This window comes from Carassius carassius, chromosome 45, assembly GCF_963082965.1.
Source record: "Carassius carassius chromosome 45, fCarCar2.1, whole genome shotgun sequence".
NCBI lineage: Eukaryota > Metazoa > Chordata > Actinopteri > Cypriniformes > Cyprinidae > Carassius > Carassius carassius.
In genome coordinates this window covers 13019479-13039234 of record NC_081799.1, presented here as the reverse complement: position 1 = coordinate 13039234, position 19756 = coordinate 13019479, and the positions used below count along the sequence as shown (strand labels likewise).

General features: G+C 37.6%; 2 protein-coding genes across 2 annotated transcripts in view; both read left to right on the top strand.

Moving 5' to 3' along the window:
- Window positions 1–1296: 1296 nt before the first annotated feature.
- Window positions 1297–11388, top strand: slc43a2b (solute carrier family 43 member 2b). Its single transcript, XM_059539987.1, has 13 exons — window positions 1297–1486; window positions 5235–5529; window positions 5674–5729; window positions 5818–5894; window positions 7449–7541; window positions 7622–7755; window positions 7850–8043; window positions 8143–8286; window positions 8789–8921; window positions 9050–9182; window positions 9586–9659; window positions 9784–9907; window positions 10018–11388. Exons 1-13 carry the CDS (start codon window positions 1327–1329, stop codon window positions 10177–10179), a joined length of 1779 nt encoding a protein of 592 aa, XP_059395970.1. The 5' UTR covers window positions 1297–1326; the 3' UTR covers window positions 10180–11388.
- Window positions 11389–12397: 1009 nt separating this feature from the next.
- The window catches only part of LOC132127359 (phosphatidylinositol transfer protein alpha isoform), a 19588-nt gene continuing 12229 nt past the window's right edge, over window positions 12398–19756 (top strand). Inside the window, exons 1-2 of the mRNA XM_059539188.1 lie at window positions 12398–12642; window positions 16698–16728. Of these exons, the coding sequence (XP_059395171.1) occupies window positions 12626–12642; window positions 16698–16728 (48 nt within the window). The 5' untranslated portion in view covers window positions 12398–12625. The remainder of the gene's footprint in view (window positions 12643–16697; window positions 16729–19756) is intronic.

The following is a 19756-nucleotide window of genomic DNA, read 5'->3' as shown; positions in this document are numbered from 1 at the left end:
TGCATATCACCTCTCGTCCGTGACTCCTCACAGAAAAACAAGTTCATGAAACAGTGACATAAAACCATGATTTTTTCAACTTATTATTTGAATAACCTTCTAACGTCTTAGATATTGATTTCATCCACCTTCATAATTCAAGTTCTAATCTGCAGTTTAGGAATTAATTCTATAATCAATTATCTAGGTCGAAAATATTGATTTCAGCGTTAATGATTAAAGGACCTTCTGTAAGACAACAAGTCTAAATATAATTTCCTGTACAGAACCGAGCCGCTTCTTCAAATGCAGATAAATATCAAGCTCACCTGTTGACGGCCCGTGATTTTTCAGTGCAGCGGCAGACGCGCAGCTGATTGGCTGGCAGGTGTAATTCAGCCTCCCGATGCAGCCAATAGAATCGTTTCGATGGTTTCCCACATGAAACCGCTATAAATTCATCAGCTGCCCTGAAACAAATTCTCAGTAAGTGCCAGTAACTGCAGCAGGCACAAAAAGGAGAAGGAGAGCAAAGGCAACAGGGGGAAGACCACTCTGCACTAACAGCTTACAGAACTTGCTTGCCTGCCTCTCAAAGGTATGTCTTTTAAATTTCTTATACTTAAATATTTTTTAAATCAAATGCTTATGCATTATATGGCCAGTTAGTTTGTTAAAAAAACAAAAACAAAAACAAACAATCAACACAAAACACACTTATAATTTTACCCACTAACAGTTTTTACATTAAAGTTACATTACAAAAAGTGCTGAACTTAATAATAATAAGGCATGTGTGTTTGATATACAAGTCACACTAAAATAAGCCGAAGAATGTCATAATTCGACTTTCTTGTTATATAGTTTAAAAAGCTCTCTTTATGATATTTTGCATCTAAAACAATGTATGAGGTCTGTTGTAATGTGAATGAGAACCCCTCCCTGTCACTATTTTTACACTATATTGCAAAACAGCCTGAAAGACTTTGACAGAACCGACTCTGAAAGTGATATGCATAACAAAGAAGGTGTGGGACTTTGAAGTGGCTTTAGTGGCTCATTCACACATCTTAATAATTAAGAGGTCAAGAACTCAAAAAAAAAAAAAAAAAAAAAAACATGGACACAGAGAGTGCATGCTCAGCCATTTTAGGACTGTCTTTATTTTAGTTCTATCTACAGTAGGTTTCTATATCATCACGTGCAGAAATGTTTAACTTGGTCATTACACACAAATGACTTCAGCACACCTCTCTCTTCTTTATCTACAGATTGTGAGGTCTCATTCCACCAGACAGTCGACCACTTTTTTCCCCTTGTCTGTCTGCTACTCTTCTCCGTGCAGCCATGGCACCCACTCTAGCCACCGCATTTGCCCGCCGCTGGTGGATGGCAATAACAGCCATTATTGAAAATCTGTTCTTCTCTGCTGTTCTGCTGGGTTGGGGCTCCTTACTCATCATGCTGAAGTCTGAGGGTTTCTATTCATATCTCTGCACAGATCCAGGTATGAATCCTTCTGAAATATATACATATGTATGTAATGCAACACCAAGAACTAAAAAAAAAAAAACGACCAAATTAAAAGAGCCATTGGGGAACATCTAGGTTACATGGTGTGCAAGTAAAGCTTGAGATCTTACCTTTGAAAAAAATTTAATTTAACACATGATTGTGTTTTATTTGTCACTACGGATATTGGCAAATTCCTTCCATTCCTTCGTGCCAGTCTGATCTTGAAACAAAGACTGCATCTGATAGTACTTGAAAGATCCTACTTTTAAAGTCACTTGTGTATTGTACAGTAATGCATCACTGACAGTAGTGCTTTATGTGTGTAACTGATTGCGCTCCACAGCAAAACACTTTTGTGCTTACCTTCTCTAAAGAGGAGGAATGATGTCTTCCCTCAGGAGCCTCACAACCATACACTACCACAGACTTCCATTAATTCAGCTGGTAGTCACAGTAAAACACAAGAATGTTAAAGGGCTTTCCACAGGGATCCTGACCTAATCATGTGCATCTTTAAATTGAGAAGCTTACAGCCTGTCAGATGTAAATTAAGATGTTTATCATCTCAGTTAGAACCTCAGACCCGCTGATTATGTCATATTTATTAGATTGAACAGTCTTTGGTTTTGATAAGCATCACATAAGAACATGTTTTGGTCTTATTGTGGATGGCGATGCACTTTTATCACTGTCCTGTTCTCTTTCGGGCACTTTGGACTTGATTTAATAAAAGGTGAGGACATTGAGACCTATTTAACCACAAAAGCTGGTTTGAAATTCCCAAGCAGACAAGAAAAAGGGGGTAGAGGAGGGGCAGAATACGAGAAAAAGAGTTGTTTGTGAAGGAAACTGTAGGAGGCTTATCGTTTGGGTAGATCTAGGAATACCAGCTCTTCTGGGTGGAGTGGTGGGCATCTTATATGTCTTTCTGTCTGTCTGCTTGGCATGGCATTTTTGCATTGGAAAGTGCTTATCGTTTCTTTTTTGACATAACTCAGCTGATTTGACTGTACTTTCGGTCAGTCACATTATTGTGACGTAATAAGACTGTCTCAGCAAAAATCATCAGTGTTCAAGCGTATTCAGCAGGCTTAAAGTCCACAGATAAGTCTCAAAGGACAAGGTCATGAGACATTAGTCAGCATTCAAATTCTTAGTCGTTGACCATTTTAAATGATGCGAAGCATGTGAGGACTCTTGTGGTTTAGTACACTGAGATTTCCCATCATGCAATCACTGAAGTCAACATGATAAGAGTTTCACATCCAAGCTTTCTCAGAAATGAGGTTAGGGACACTTTGTATTGTGTGTATGTGAGTGTGTGTCCCATTCACTATCTGTTCTTTACATTTTATCAGATCTGGCCACCAAACTAATGGCTGTGAATGAAAAGAACTCCTCCTCCTTGTTTTCGCTCCCACTTTTGCCCTAATCTGTTCCCAAATCTTCATATTAATATGTTAATACAGTACAGACCAAAAGTTTGGTTTATTTTCTTTATAGAAAATAATTCTTTATACTAAACTTTATAGAGTTTTCTTTATTTTCATGACTATGAAAATTGTAGAGTCACACTGAAGGCATCAAAACTATGAATTAACACATGTGGAATTATATATGGAATTATATACATAACAAAAAAGTGTGAAACAACTGAAAATATGTCATATTCTAGGTTCTTCAAAGTAGCCACCTTTTGCTTTGATTACTGCTTTGCACACTCTTGGCATTCTCTTGATGAGCTTCAAGAGGTAGTCACCTGAAATGGTCTTCCAACAGTCTTGAAGGAGTTCCCCGAGAGATGCTTAGCACTTGTTGGCCCTTTTGCCTTCTGTCTGCGGTCCAGCTCACCTCTAAACCATCTCGATTGGGTTCAGGTCCGGTGACTGTGGAGGCCAGGTCATCTGGCGCAGCACCCCATCACTCTCCTTCTTGGTCAAATAGCCCTTGATGCCTTCAGTGTGACTCTACAATTTTCATAGTCATGAAAATAAAGAAAACTCTTTGAATGAGAAGGTGTGTCCAAACTTTTGGTCTGTACTGTATATTTACAGTTTCCTTTAGGAATGTGAATTTATTGTTAGCTCTTCACCATTTCAAAAGTTTGAAATCCTTTTAAGATTTTTGATTTCCATGTGACATTCGTACTTAGAAAGGCATCACACGGCACATGGCAATATTAATTACTTAATTGTTATAGTGAAGACAGTTTATTACAGTGAGGTTAAGTAATAAACCCCTTAAATGAGGTTCAATAGGTTCATTTATGCTCCTCTATCAAGCCCTCTATCGAATGCACACAATATTTTTTTGCTGAGACCAGATGACTGCTATCTCTCCAGGTGTGTCTTGCACATTTGCACATCAGTGTGGCCTACGTACCCCCGCTCTGGTGCATCTTTAGTAGGGTTTATAGCAGGAACACCATTCACACATCAGCACGGTTTAGGAAAGAAGCCAGAGCAAGCCCTGCTAGTTTCCTGGCAGTCGAAGTAAAACCCAACCCTTCATGTGTGGCGTCAGAACATTCTGCACTCCGTTCTAAACCATGTTTGGAGTTGGAAACCTTCTCATTGTTCTAGAAGGAAGACACATATACCATCAGGATGACACTGGCACAGCAAAGTCACCGTTTCCAGATTAGCATAAGGTCAGGTCTAGTTATCTAGTTTATATGTCTCCAGTCCAGTGAGACAGCTGCTATTAATGGAGTCTCATCTAGTTCAGTATCATAAGTTTATATGTATGTGCGTGGTGAGATAATGTGGAACGGGATTGTACAATAGTCCAAAAGGACGATTATAAACATTGTTCCTGCAGCAGAACAAGATAAAGGAAGAGCAAATGTTCAGCTTTCTTCTTTCTATCATTCCCAGCCCTTATCTCAGGTTTTATTGAGACCACATAATGGTGATTCTTCATTCCAAGCATTTTACTGCTGGGTGAAGGTTGATCTCAGACACTTTGAGGACAGCTGAGAAGACCAGCTTAAACCAGAATTCATTCCAGGCTGGTTTATACAGGTCTAGCCATGCTGTTTAATGGTGAAACTTTTTAGTCATTTGGAGGTTATTTTGCAATTTCACTATATGGACACCATAGCTACAAGGTATAGCTCACGACTTACTTTCTTCTGTGGAAGACAAAGAAGATATTTTGAAGAATGTCTCAGTTTCCATACACTAAAGTCAATGTTGCTTGGACCCCAAAGTTCTGCAAATATCTTCTTTAATGTTCCACATAAGAAAACAATAAAATCATAGAGGTTTGGAACAACATGAAGGTGAGTAAGTGATGACCTTCACTCTTTAAAAATGTTAGAATGTCCTTACCTTAATCCACTGACCGTTCCACCCATGATGTGTTGACAAGGCCGTAGAGTGCATGTTTTGAGAAACCACAGTCAGAAACTTCAAAGAACTATCATGAGGTGTTGGAGTCCACACGTGTTAGATAGCAACCAGAATTACAAGTAACTGATGCTTACGTAACAGAATAGAACTCACAGTAGGGACACATGTGACAGGTTTTTACATCAACATCTGAATTTTCTCACTCTCACTCTTTATCAACATGATTCAGCAGAAATGGTAAACCGTTGAGTACTGCAAATCAAATGGATTGGATATCAGGTCACATGAGTGCTGATTTTTGGAACATGCTGCTGCTGGTAATGTTTAACATGGGTCCCATCAGCTTATAGCCTCTTACATCTCTCCTTTTCTCCTTCTTTCCAAAAGGAAACAGCTCGACGGCAAACTTCTCCTTACCTGCTGTGCCTTCATCACGGTCGAATGATGCAGATTATGAATATGATGAGTTTCAGCCTGCCCAGCGTGATGGCGGTGTGGATGTGGTCCCTCTTAACCATCCGGAGGACTATCTGAGGATGAACGGCTGGCTCATCTGTAAAGAACAGGATGAGATGCTGAATCTGGCCTTCACCGTGGGCTCCTTCCTCCTCAGTGCCATCACACTCCCTCTTGGAATCGTCATGGACAAATACGGCCCACGCAAACTCCGCCTGCTTGGAAGGTAGATAAAGTGCTTAATTTTTCAATGTCATTACTATACCAAATATACTAAATTATTAAGTGTGGTAAGGTCTGATCACAATAAAAACTAATGACCAGAAAAGTGTTGAATTTTTCCATTAATAACTGACCTTTTCTTTTCCAGTGCCTGCTTTGCTCTCTCGTGCCTTATGATTGCTTATGGAGCCAGCAACCCAAATGGTAAAAGTTCAAATTCAGTGAAACAGATACCAAAGTTGTAACAGATACCAATAATATTCCATCATTTAACATGTGCTTGTTTGTCTAGATCTGTCTGTTTTGATTTTCATCGCTTTGACCTTTAATGGCTTTGGAGGAATGTGTATGACCTTCACTTCACTTACGGTAAGTGTGTGTTAACTTATTTATGAAAGTACACTTCTTTTTGTTGTTCAGCGCTCTTGATGTGTTTGAACTTACATGCAACTACTCCGAGTTGCATGTAATATTTACATTGCTAATAATTAGCATAAAAATTGTAGGTGATATGTCCCATATGATATTCAGAGTAGCCAATAAAGGATTTTCAGTGGTTGCATTGTTACATTTGGTGCCCTTGATCCTGCTACATCCCAGCTAGTTAGACTTCTCTGTGTTTCTTTTTCCTTGGTGCAGTTGATTAATCATTAGACCCATCTGTGAGTCACTTCAATGTTTTTTTCCCGCTGACTCGCTCTTGTTGCTGCACTGGCACCATGCATTAACTCCTGATGATGTACTATCCAGTGTGCTGACCCTGTAAGAATAGCCTGCGGTTATCATGCACTCAGCATGATCTCAGGAACTATTTGACCATGAACTCAAAAGAACCCTCACACCCAGACTCCAAAATGAACTTTATGTTCAAGTTAATGGCCATGAACTGAGAAAATTAAAAACAACACCTGCCTAAAAATGTGAAGACTGCATTTATGGCTTAACGAAGAGCTTCGTTCTCATTCGCCATGTTGCATTCCTCCCCCTGAAGTGCATATGGGCTGGCAAAGTCGCTTTACAATTGATTTGGAGAATACCTTCAAACCAGTTCTAACAGGAATTCTCACAAAACACAACTCTTCCATTACGAACCCGCTGATCACACACTTTCAGATGCATTCTTACATAACAGGCCACTCGCTGTTGCTCATCTATTTGTTGTCACAGTAACAAGGCATAACTGTTAGCAGCCTGCCCCAGCCTGTGCTCCAATTAGAGTCATAAAAGAGACTCGGTTTCAGCCGGTTCAGACTGGAAGGATCATTCCTCAGTTCATACTGCCCCAGTTATTCCTGTTCTATTGACAATGAGGAACAGAAAGTGAAGTAAGAAGGAAGTGTGGATTAAGTGGTAGTGTTGTAATTTTCTAATCATCTGTCAATTGTTCTTTCTTTCAAATCTCCCAACCTCATTCTCTGGCTCTAGTCAGAACCTCTGAACTCAAACTGCTTTCACTGTTGATTTGCTGGGCTTTTGTCAGCCCATAATTGCTGGCCATCTCTCCTTGCCTGTTGCCATTTATAGAGAAAGTCGGTGGATCATTGTCTTCTCATCAATCCTCTGAATAGCCATAGTATGAATAAGAATACAATAAGAATATTACATTTAAAATTTAATTTTAAAAGAACTTAAAAATAAATGTCATTGAATTAAAATAAAATAAAATAAAAAATAGGTATGCTAATATATAATGATATAATTATACATAAATAAAATTATTTTATTTGTTTATTAAAAAAAAAAACATTTAAACAATTGCCAGGATTGATATGGATTATTTAAATATTAAAATAAAATACACTATTAAGAATTAAAATAACTCACTAAATGTATACATTTTAAATGAATAAACAAATGAGATTCATTAATTAACAATTAATTTAACCAAATGAGTAATTAATCTGTTCCTGTGTTTCCTTCCAGCTTCCCAACATGTTTGGCGACCTGCGTGCCACCTTCATCGCGCTCATGATTGGCTCGTACGCTTCCTCGGCTGTCACCTTTCCTGGGGTCAAGGTTTGTTAGATTATTTTGGTGAAAAAAAAAAAAGATTATAATGCCACATTATGTTCTTAGATAACTGTTTATCTTTCCAGGTGATTTATGACCTTGGTGTGACCTTCATCACGATTCTGGTGGTCTGGGCAGGCTGTGCAGGCCTCGTCTTCATCAACTGCTTCTTCAACTGGCCCTTGGAGCCTTTCCCTGGACCCGAGGACATGGACTACACGTAAGAAACACACATACACAAAACTCATACGCATCAAACATCTATCATCAAATATCTGAAACTCATTCTGTGTTTTGTCTCTCTGTCTATCCAGTGTCAAGATCAAGTTCAGTTGGCTGGGATTTGACCATAAGATTACAGGAAAGCAGTTTTATAGGCAGGTGACGACGGTAGGCAAGCGTCTTAGTGTGGATAACAATCAGAAACAGAAAGAGCTTGCCAAAGAGGGCCAAAAACTGTGCCTGTCCACCATGGACCTGGAACTGCAGTGTGAGGCCAAGGAAGAAAGTAAGTGATCGTCTGACAAAGGAAAATGTCAAATATATGTTAATATGAAAGGTCAATAACTAATTTAGACTAACTTTGTTTTCCTTTACTTCCTTGCAGCTCAGTCATTCATGAAGAGCATTTTAAGCCCTCTCTTTATGTTGAGTCTGGTGACCATGTGTGTAACTCAACTGCGTCTCATCTTCTACATGGGAGCCATGAACAACATCTTGGAGTCCCTAAGTGGAGGAGATCTCAACACTGGTGAATAAGCATGTTTAAATATGTCTGGAAAAAAAAGTGTGTATGTATGTATATCAGAAAAAAAAACAGCAATTATGCATCAAAGTATATTTTCAGAGCAAAAAACAAAAAACAAAAAAAACATTTGAATTATAATTCATTCATGTAAATACAGCAAAAAGAAAAGAAAAAGGTCAGATTGACATTATAATTACGTTTGTGTTTATTTATTTATTTTTTACAATTTTTGCAGTTGAGAGAATGGAATTGGGTAAGAATCTCAGAAGCACAGTAGAAACCAGCAGAGCGTGTCTTTCCTAAAGCTTGTTATTCTAGCATTTAACCTTCTCCTGTATTCACGTCAAGCGTAACCCATTCCCTGTCCACCTGGTCTCTGGGCCGTAACGCATACACAAGTCTGTAGAGTGCCATAAACTCAACCATTAACCAGAGTAGTTATTAACTAACCTCAGACGTTCTCTGTTAGACTGCTCTAATCTCTCTCTCTTGCTCTCTCTCTCAGTGAGCCTCTACACCTCTATTTTTGGTGTGATGCAACTCTTGTGCTTGATGACAACGCCGGTCATTGGTCAGATTATGGACTGGAAGCTAAAAGAATGCGATGATGGAGAAAATGATGAAAAACAGCCCAACAAGTAGGTTATAAAACATTTTTAGGTGATCTATGGGTGTGCGAACGTGACCTAAATAATCATTTTTGAAGCTCAAAATATTAAAAAAATCAGCTGTTTTAAATGTGTTTGTATCTGCTCTTTGTCTCCAGGGACGAGCCCCAGCCCAAACGCAGAGACAGACAAATTCAGAAAGTCACCAATGCCACACGGGCCTTCATCTTCACCAACATCCTCCTTGTCTGCTTTGGCATCACCTGCCTAATTCCCAACCTCCCTCTTCAGGTGTGTGTTACTTATGGAAAAATGTATAGCAAATGTAATATTCACAGATATTCTGTGCATGTATTTGCATAATGTACACAGTATTCATAGTACATATTGCAGCAATATTAAGAGTAGTGTTAACATGCTATTTTGTATATGTGCAGAAGAAGGCTATTGCTAAATTTGGAATAGCATACTACTCTAAATATTTATTCCTGCAAGTATCCTATATAGCAGAAATCATAAGACAAGTATGTACACAGAAAAAAGAAGCAACAATCACTTGCTATTGGTGCCTTGAGTATCTGCTTAGTTGTACAGTAGCTCCCCCTAGTGGCCTAATTATGAAACAAGCATGTCACCTGCTAATTTTACCATAAGAAACAAGTTTATAATGTATGATTTTGTCATCCCTCTCCAGATGCTCTCGTTTGTCCTTCACACTATCGTCAGAGGCTTCATCCACTCTGCCATCGGTGGACTTTACGCCGCTGTGTGAGTTTATCAATATTATCTGTAAAACAAGATTAAATTCCGCTTGTGATCATCACTTTTTTCAGTAATAGCTGCATTTAAATCATATAATATGATAACAGATAATCTGTTTGTGCATCTGCAGTTACCCATCATCTCAGTTCGGCAGTCTGACAGGAATGCAGTCATTGGTTAGCGCTGTGTTCGCTCTGCTGCAGCAGCCTTTGTTCATGGCCATGATGGGACCACTGAAGGGAGACCCACTCTGGGTATGACACACACACAACAGAGAGATTAAGTAATACCAAATGGATTAAATGTCCATCAGGCATGTTTTGACCTCCTATTTATGTTCTTTATTTTTATTTTTTTGGTGTAGGTGAATGTTGGTCTGCTGGTTGTCAGCATGCTTGGCTTCCTATTACCACTCTATCTGCTGTACTTCAGGAAAACCCTGCACAAAAAGAGGAAGGAGAAAGAAAACGATGCTAAAATCTATCTCAAAATCAATGGCACTGACGTACCAGAGGCATTTGTATAAAGAAAGCAGATAAAGGGAAAAACAAAGGCATGAGAGAATAATCACAGCTACACAAAAACAGAGACGATTAAATACTATTGTGACTCTTTCTTAGACGTTTAGTGAGTAACTCAATGGACGGAAAGAAAAATGAGAGAGAGACAGAAAGCAACCCTCTACTTCACCATTTTATTTTCATTTACACAGATATCTTATATTATGCATTTGCACATGTGATATAGTTTCACCATAAAACCAGGGGCATTTCAGTATACAGCATGACTCTTTTATATACACCATTTATGCCAACTGGACGTTTTTGAGCCAGCCTGGCCTGCACAGACGGTGTAATGATGCCAGTTGGCAGTCTAGCCCAAGAACACCCAAAACACCCCTATTCAATCAACTAAACTTCACAAGGGATAAACCATTATAGCCCCAGTTTTCACTGTAATAGTTGTGGTGCAATGCAGTGGTATTTACTAAAGACCACCTTTTTCGTTTATAATGATCCACAAAGGGCTTTTTACATTTTTCTATGAAATAATGTTGTATTTAGGAAAAAGATCATCTGTGATCTCCTTTGATCATAGGTCCTTTATGAAAGCCACAATTTGTGCATTTTAGTTTGTATATATGTTTTTACATTGTATGCGCATGAGATGCATACATAAAAGAGGCTGAAATGCTTATGATCTGCGAGGTGATGGCTGAAAGCGGAGGCGCAAATGTCGGGGGTAACAACAGCACTTTTAACATGTCCCATAACCCCCGCTCATGACCCATAATTCCCTTTTTCTGTCTTTCTTTCAATAACATTCTGTGACATTTCAGAGTGTGTTAAGAGTCATTTGTGTCAGTGATCATAAGATCAAGTTATAATGGACTTCTGAAGTAAAATATAGAGAAAGCACAACTTAACTCACAAATGTGCCTTTTGTGCGGTTTACAGTAAAATTAGCGATGCTGATTATAGCTGATGGGAGGACTGGAGCCACGGATACTGTGGAAATATTTTGGTGTTGTGTGTAATGTATTTATTTCAATAAAATCTAATGGACCATATGGACAATGCAGCCTTATTTGCAAAGGTTTTTATATTAACTTACATCTCAGTGTTCCAGTGGCTGTTTGTTTGTTTATTTTTTCAGAAACCTTTATGTATTGTTCTATATGGCATTACTGTTGAGGACTATATATATATTCAATAAAAAATTTAATTATTGCTCATTTCTGTCATGTATTATTTTACTGTGAAAGCATTATAATCGTTTCTATAACAGTTCTATAATAGTTTTTTTTAATTAAAAGCATAATCAATTAAGAAAAACATTCAGTTGTGTTTTCTGATGAAATTCTAACTCATCTGATATCACCAGAAAAATGCAAAACAAAACAAAACCATAACAAATGTTTTAATTTTTAATTGTTTTCTAATAATGGAAACTGTGAATATTTCATAGACAGGCCTAGTTTTTAACAGTAACAAATGAAAACATATCTGCATTGTGTTGTGTGGGGGAAAAATATTTTATTTTCACTTTGCTACAATGAGCAATTACGTGAAAATTATTTAGGCTAGTTACTGTAACAAGGAATATTATTTAATCTGAATACTTATTTTGTAATATCACACTATTAATCTAACATCTTATAAAAACCAACCTATCAACAGTTTTGATCTGCTTTCTAATAACAGGAATCAATAATTGTAATTGATAGACCTAACAGTAAACACATCAGCATAATTTTGGGGAAAAATTGATAATATTTTATTTTTGGTTTAGTACAAGAAATAACAAATTAATTATTTAATTTATATTTATATATTTATATGTGAATATTTTCGATGTAAGCGGACTCTTAATTATTAGTTAGAAATCATATGAAAAATCCTCTATACATAATCAGATTTCGTCTTCTGCACAAATACATCTGGTTTTAAAATATTTAAATAAACAGTTAGGCCTATTGTGCTTTGAGAAACGCTTTGATGGAGGGCAGATCATACTGTAACTACCGGAAAATAATCGGATGCTGGGATCTGTCTCCAGATGTGCTATAAATAGACTGGACCAGTTTATCGTTACATAATTTGTGACAGATTACGTGAGCTATGATACAGAGAGCTACGCGACCACATCACACCAGCGACCACCTCAGACCAACCAGCGACGGTCGTCCCTGGGTATTTTTAAAAAAAAGCATTAAATCTGACCACGATCAACATCATCCATGACGTCACCAGTACTATGTCACAGCATCAGGGCTTGTCGTTAACGCCCCCCTCGGCCCTGATCAGGAAGTGAATCTGTGGGAAATAGAAAAACGGTCCCTAGAATGACATAGAAGCGGATGAGGTGGGGTTGACCGAGACACCGGGACTAACGCAGGACTCGACACCTATTTGGCTTCACCCAGGTGCAAAAGCACGTTATCTTTGGAAGGCATAAAAGCACCGGAGAAAATGCTGATTAAAGAATTGTAAGTGCAGCGTTATTTTTTATTTATTTTTTTTAGATCTAATTGTGACGGGAGCATCCTATGTCTGTCTATGCAGCTCAGGTACCAGAGGCCATGGGGACATTGTAAACTTGACTTTCTGACAGTTCACATTTAGAGCACTTGATCGTAAATATTTTTCAGGTATTTAATATACGAACGGCTTTGGTGCATATTAATCAATTTACCTTGGCCAATGCAGTTTTACACTTCGTGTGTGTTTAAAAACGTGCCTGGGGTGCAATTACAACGTTACATCTGAATATTCATATTTTTCATTAGGTTAAACGCTTTTGGGTGGATGTTTTGGCACAGATATCTCATTCACCGAGTTTAATTGTCTCTACATTGTGTTATTGATACGCTCGTGAAGGTGAAACGGACCGAACTGAGCACACCGCGTTCCGATATTAAATGGCGCCTGTGTATTTATACTAATACTTTCAGAAACATCCCGTTCATTCATCACCAAGTGGCCACGAGATTGCTATAGGCCTACACATTTTCGTTAAAACCGTCGGCGCTTTTCAGAACGACTGGATCCGTTCACCTTGCGCACGTTTCATTGAACCACGCGACTAACTAACTTGATAATATACTCCAAACCTCCGCCGCCAGTCACCTTTGAAATATTAATAACCTTTCTTTGCCCACAAACACACAAGGCACTGTTAGAAAGGTCACTGAAACCATATGAAGCTTTCTATTCACCTCCAAACAGTGCTGATATAGATACAGCCTAATTCAGAATCTTTTCTGACGTCCTTATTGAAAAAAAAAATACAAGCCTGATATGTTTGTTGGATTTAGATGTTTTTTTGGTAGTGTACACATTTTTTAATTACTTTAAAAAAAATTCTAATAGTACTTTACATGGAGCCTGATCTAGCAACACAAATCGTCTTTTGGCGCCCCCTGTCGTCAAACTATGGCAAACACGGTTTCAACAAACACTAGCGGTAAGGTGTAGAAGCACTCTTATAAAGTAAAACATATCACAGTAGCCTTTGTGACAGTTGTTTTGTTGATTTAGCACATGATAAAGACAGCTAATGTCGATTTCTGTTCGCGCTCTCTGAGTAACGTTTAACTACTTTGGTTACTGTGTAAACTTATAGCACTTCTTATCTGTTTAGTCTGGGACACCATCATGTTTTCCTCAAAGCCTACATGTGTGCTTCAGAATACCTCTTTCTCCCGCTGTCGAGGTGTTCTTTCGTGCAGGAATGCGCGCGCACGTATTCTGAATGACTCAGCCACGAGCTGAATCTCTTCAAAGCGCCGCTTTCGTGTCATACGTATTTCTCTGACGCCACTTTCAGCCAGGTCAAGAAGATTTTAAGGAACGGAGAGGGGGTTCCGCAGAGAACGAGGTGTCCGTTATGCAGCATATGTAGTTTATGACTTTAAATAAAATCATATTATCTTCATATTTGTAAACTAGCCTGCTGCAATAAATTAATGGCACGATTTAAAGAGGATCAGGTTGTCTTGGCTCTAAAGTGAATACTTGTACACCTCAGGTCCCTCAGAGTTTGCTGTCCATGGTACTTTGTGCTTTCACCAATGCACGATTAAACTCCAGGTGTCATGTTTATGTAATTATCACATGTTATTTAATTGTGTGAAGGTAAAAGGGTGTTTAAAAATGGTAGTGATATTAGATTTATATACAAACTTAAATCTTGATATTTGTAATAAAAATATCCATGGATATTATGCATTAAACTGTCTACATTTTTGTGCTTTTATTAGATACCAGTGGTCTACTTTTTTGTGAGCTTAAGCAGTGACCTCGTGTTCTGGGTGTCTCTTTTTCACTGCTCTGGGGACACTTCCCTGTGATCTAGTTTACATCCAGGATCCAGACACGACGTCTGATGGGTCTCTTGGATATCTTAATTGCCATAAGACCATTTTAGTCTAACTTGGCCCATTGTCATTTTAATTTTACAATATATATGGGTGTTTCTTAAACGCACTTCTGGCCTGTGGAATAAAAAAAAAAAAATCTCTTGCTAGTTTATTTCATTTGTCTCACTTACAATAACAATTATGTCATTTTGTCTTTTTTTCCTTAAAATGAAACAGAACAAAATGGCCAACTAATTTGATAGCTATATTTTATAAACCCTAAATACAGACAATTAAATAATATCTTTACTCTTTTGTTGCTATTCAACAAAATTATAGTGTGATTGTACATTCCATTTATAAAATTATCTTTATATTTACCTGAAATTTTCTTAGTTTTCTTCACACATCATTAAATTAACATTTTTATGACACTGTTGTCGCATTGGTAAACAATACACTTTTTTTAGATTTTTTTTTGGCTGTGTTACAAATTCTGACATAACTGGGAAAATGTTAATTTGTGTACAAATATTTTTCACAGAATAAATATTTAAATGGTTTATGATTATTTAATTTCAGAATTAAAAGTCTGGCGTTAAGACAAGGCCAACATAAAATCTATAAATAAAACAGTAGAAATATATATATATATATATATATATATATATATATTAAACTTTCATATAAAAAATAAATAACAAAAACATTAAAAATCATATGTAGACTTTCACATTATGATGTCTTAATCTCTAGGCGGATGCAGGTTTTTTTCCCCCACATATTTAGTCAAATAGCAATGCTGACCTACAGCTGAATATTGAATTTCACAATCTATTTGTAAACTTGATTGTCTCGTTACCGAAACAATAAGTAAATCCTTTCCTATACATCAAAATGCAGCCATGCGGGCAAAGGCATTTATAATGCAGAAAGTAGCCTGGGTGCCATGGAGGCAGAGCACATGAGACACCAAATCCAGCACGGTGACCGATAGTCCCTGTTCAGGACACAGACAGCACTGAGGAGGGCAAGGTGACTCCTGCTATTAGCAGATGCTAACAGCAAACAGTAAAACACACCTGTGTGACCATGCCGTTTGATAAAAGGTGAAACTTCGAGTTTATGAAGCATCTGATATATGGTGACGACAGAATTTCCCTCAAGTGCAAAAGGACTATATACTGCAAAATCTTGTTAATAATCAGTATTCTTGACTTGTTTACTAGTAAAAATATCAGAAAGTCTCATTAAAGCATTGACTTCTTTGTCAACGATCTTGTCAGACATTAAAGGTGAACCCTGGTCCTTCACTTCCTGACAAGCTCATGCTTCATGTCAGAGAAGCCATCATAAGTCAGATGTAGACAATACTGAGGTGTGTGTGTGTGTTCATGTCATAAGGCAGATAATGAGAGAGCTGTGCTGGAATGGAGCGCAAGTAGTAGTGTTGTCTTACCCCTGAGAAGTATTGATTATATATGCGAGCTGCACAGAGTTTAGTACACTGCCAACTTCCATCTAGAAACAGTACACAGATATCAGAGATGTGCTTGACAAGGAATAGCTTGTATAGGTTTTTTAATATGAATAGATTCAGATTGTATTCTGATACTTTAAGCCACTAAATATAACGTGTTGAAGAGACAAAGCCAAGCAGGTCTTGATGATCTATATTTATTTTATATATAGTACATATTTTATATTAAAATATATGTATACTGTTCAAAAGTTTAGGGTTTTGCAAGGGCACGTTAAGCGTAACCGTAAATAAATATGTTACAAAATTTCTATTTCAAATAAATGCTGGTCTTTTAATTTTTCTATTCATCTAAGAATCCTTTGAAAAAAAATGTGGTTTTCACAAAAATATTAAATTAATAATGAATTAACAGTAATAAATAATAATATATTACAATTTAAAATATAGTAAAGAAATCAAATATAATTTTTTTTTTTTACTGCATCTTATAAAAAAAAAACAGCAGCAATAATTATATATATATATATTCCCTGGCAGTTGTATTTTGTGGTTATATTTTATGATGTCAAAATAGTGGCTGAATAGAAATCCTATTCATTTGTGGAGTTTTAGAAACATGATGGTAATAGCTATAAAAATATAGCAAACATGCTTATTATTGGTAGATTTGAAATAATTAGTTTTTCTTTTTCTCTTGCAGTCGAGTGATCCTACCGATTTCTGTGGAGGAGGTAAGTGTAAATTGAGTGTGTATGTGTGTGTGTGTGGGCTTGTGTACCGCACACAGTGAACGCTTGTAATGACACTGAACCCAAACATTGTTTTGGTATGTGTGTGTGTGCGGTGTTAATCGCTGATTTGCATGTGTTGACTTCAAATGACTCAGTCTTAGCTGCTTTTGACAGCAGAGAAGGCACAATGTATTTTCGTGATGCTTTCCATGTGCACTAAGCCACAGATCTGCACACCACTCTGTCATTTAGTCTCTTATGACTCAGTTATCTCAGCAAGAGGATGAATCTTTCTCCTCTCATGCTGTTTGATCCCATACAGCCCGTGCTGAAACACTAATGCATCATTTCTTTCAGTATGTGCCAATATTAATAGCTGTGCTTTTGGCCTTGTCAGCAGTTCTCACATCTTTGCTTTCTCTCTCTCTCTTTCTTTCCTCTGGCCCCATTCAGACTGAGCATTCCCTGTATCTCCCAGTCTCCTCATTCCCATGATCCTCTAGCGTGTCATTCTATTCAGTGAGCTGGTCGTGAATATCTAACGAGTTACCTGATACCACCTCCTTCTGCTTCTCTTTCTCTCAGCTTTTCTCATCGTCTAGGCTCAAGCACTTTTGTGATCTGTAAAGAAACAAAATTTAGACTTTCACATTTATGCTTCTGAGGTGGCAAAATGGGGAAGTGACTGCTATGATTATCAGTTCATTTTGAGAAATAACCACATTTTCTAACCACAAATCAGAATCAGAATATGCTTTATTCGCCAAGTGTGCTTTTTGCCTGAACGATGACGGACGGCTGGAATTTGCTGTTTTGTCAAGTTTTGCAAATATTACTTACTGCAACTTTAAATAAATAGATCACCCCCAAATTACACAGATTTGGAGAAATTTAGCACTATTTGCTCACTAATGGATCCTCTGCAATGAATGAGTGCTGCCAGAATGAGAGTTCAAACATCACAATAATCCACACCACTCCAGTGAACCAAATATCATCCTCTGAAGTGAAAAGCTGCGTGTTTGTAAGAAACAAATTCATGAACCAAAGGTGCAGCAAGCACAGCACATACTGCCAGAATAATAAATCACAGCAAACTCATCAAAACACATCACATCGAACAGTCAATGGCTCCAATATATGTATCTCAAAAGCACAAAACACTCTTAAGATTTTCAAATCCATTCTTAAATCCATGAGAAGGATTCGAACCCACAACCTGGAAGGTTTGGGGGCCTGTGGCTCGGCAGAGTGTGTCACCCAGTGCACAATCATCAGGCTGCTTAGGAGAGCTTTCAGTGTGAGAATGATCACATAAAAGCAATACTTAGCATGTTGACCAGATTAGCATGCTAAAATACGTTATTATACTAACAGATTTTCGGTTAATCTGATAGCTGAAGAGTCACATTATATAGAATGGTAACTGATTAGAACTTTAACAAATTACCACTCCGAGCTAACTAAATAATATAGGCACAGTCCACCTTGGAGAGGTATTTCTCAGGAACGGTCCAAATATTATCTCATCAGATTTGAACAGAATTGTTTGTAGGAGGGGTAGTGAAAAAAACTGTTTTCATTTACTTCAAAAATGGCAGACAAACAAAATGTTGAAAACTGAGATATCATCAGACATCGGCATAAGCCAAGGAATGTATTAACACAGAGAAAAAAATAACAGGGTGTAATGATAAAAACCTTTGTATTCATCCGGAAGAAGGAGGCGGGAACCGGCGGACAATCAACTGAAACTTTAATAATCACAAAATAAACACAAAACAGCGCACCAGCCCCTCAATAAAAACCAAAACACAACTAAAAGCCCAGGCCTGGTCCTCTCTCGTCCTTCACTGTCGTCGCTCCAGTTTTATATCCTTCCATCTCCTACGTGGGACTCGAGACCGGCGGTGGGTCGCAGGTGTCACTGATTTGCCCAATCATTGCCGGCCTCACTCCTTGTTCCCCGTCCCTCGGCCCCGCCCCACTCGCCACACAGGGTAATGCTTTTTAAAAGTTATAAATGTTTTTTGTTGTTGTTGCAAAAATCCTTATATCTTTGGAACACTAGGTGGCGCTGATTTCAAACATCTCAGATACCTTCAGTACATGATATCGATGATCCCTACCAATTTTTATGCCGAAATGTAAAATTGTTCAAAAGATATTGCAATTTATGACAAATTTCAACATGGCAGACAAGCAGTTCATCTCACTCTGGCAAAATTTGTTATCCTTGGATTAAATTCAAAATACTACTCAAAATACTACACAACTGTAATGGATGGTGTCTTAATGTAAGCTATTGGATATGATCATCATGAGAAGAGTAATTAATCTTAATCAGGTGAGAAATATGCAAAGATCAAGCACTGTTATTAGTGAAAGCAGTACAAAACAGTTTTAAACAAATATGTCTGTGAATATTGATGTAAGAGGATAAGAGACAGACTTTTTTTCACTGGAGGAAACATTACTATGAATTATGGACAGAAGCATTAGTTTAAAGTTAAAATGCTTTGATGGATTTGTTTCTTACAAACTTCCAGCTTTTTACTTCACAAGACATTAATGCTGGACTTGAGTCATGTGGATTACTTTTGGAATATTACTTTATTACTTTTTGTAATATTGTGACGTTTTCATCAGCTCTGTTGGCACCCATTCACCATCCACTGGTGAGCAAGTGATGGCCTGTGGGTGAATTTTCAGCAAATTTCAGCTATTACAGCTATTAATAAACTATTCCTTTTAAGATCTACTCACATAATTAAATATCTGATCACATAATCACCTCAGCTGCCTTTAGACTACCTGACTCCAGCTTCTCATGTCTATATAAATCATATCCTAGTAATTTCCTAGTAACTTTGGACCGACATGAGCATGTGGGATCTGCCCTGGGGGCAAACCCTTATCTGGGCCGGATTATGCAAATTAAAGGGCTGCTTCCACCTTGTGAGGCCCCTCTTTTCATCTGCACTCATTTTTACATACCTCAGCATATTCAGCAAAAAAGTACTTTGAG

Bases quoted from the DNA above. Each gene is read 5' to 3' on its own strand.
- slc43a2b (XM_059539987.1), top strand. From the start codon at position 1,327: ATGGCACCCACTCTAGCCACCGCATTTGCCCGCCGCTGGTGGATGGCA. The intron at 1,487-5,234 runs GTATGAATCCTT...TCTTTCCAAAAG, and splicing joins ATATCTCTGCACAGATCCAG to GAAACAGCTCGACGGCAAAC. The intron at 9,908-10,017 runs GTATGACACACA...TTTTTGGTGTAG, and splicing joins TGAAGGGAGACCCACTCTGG to GTGAATGTTGGTCTGCTGGT.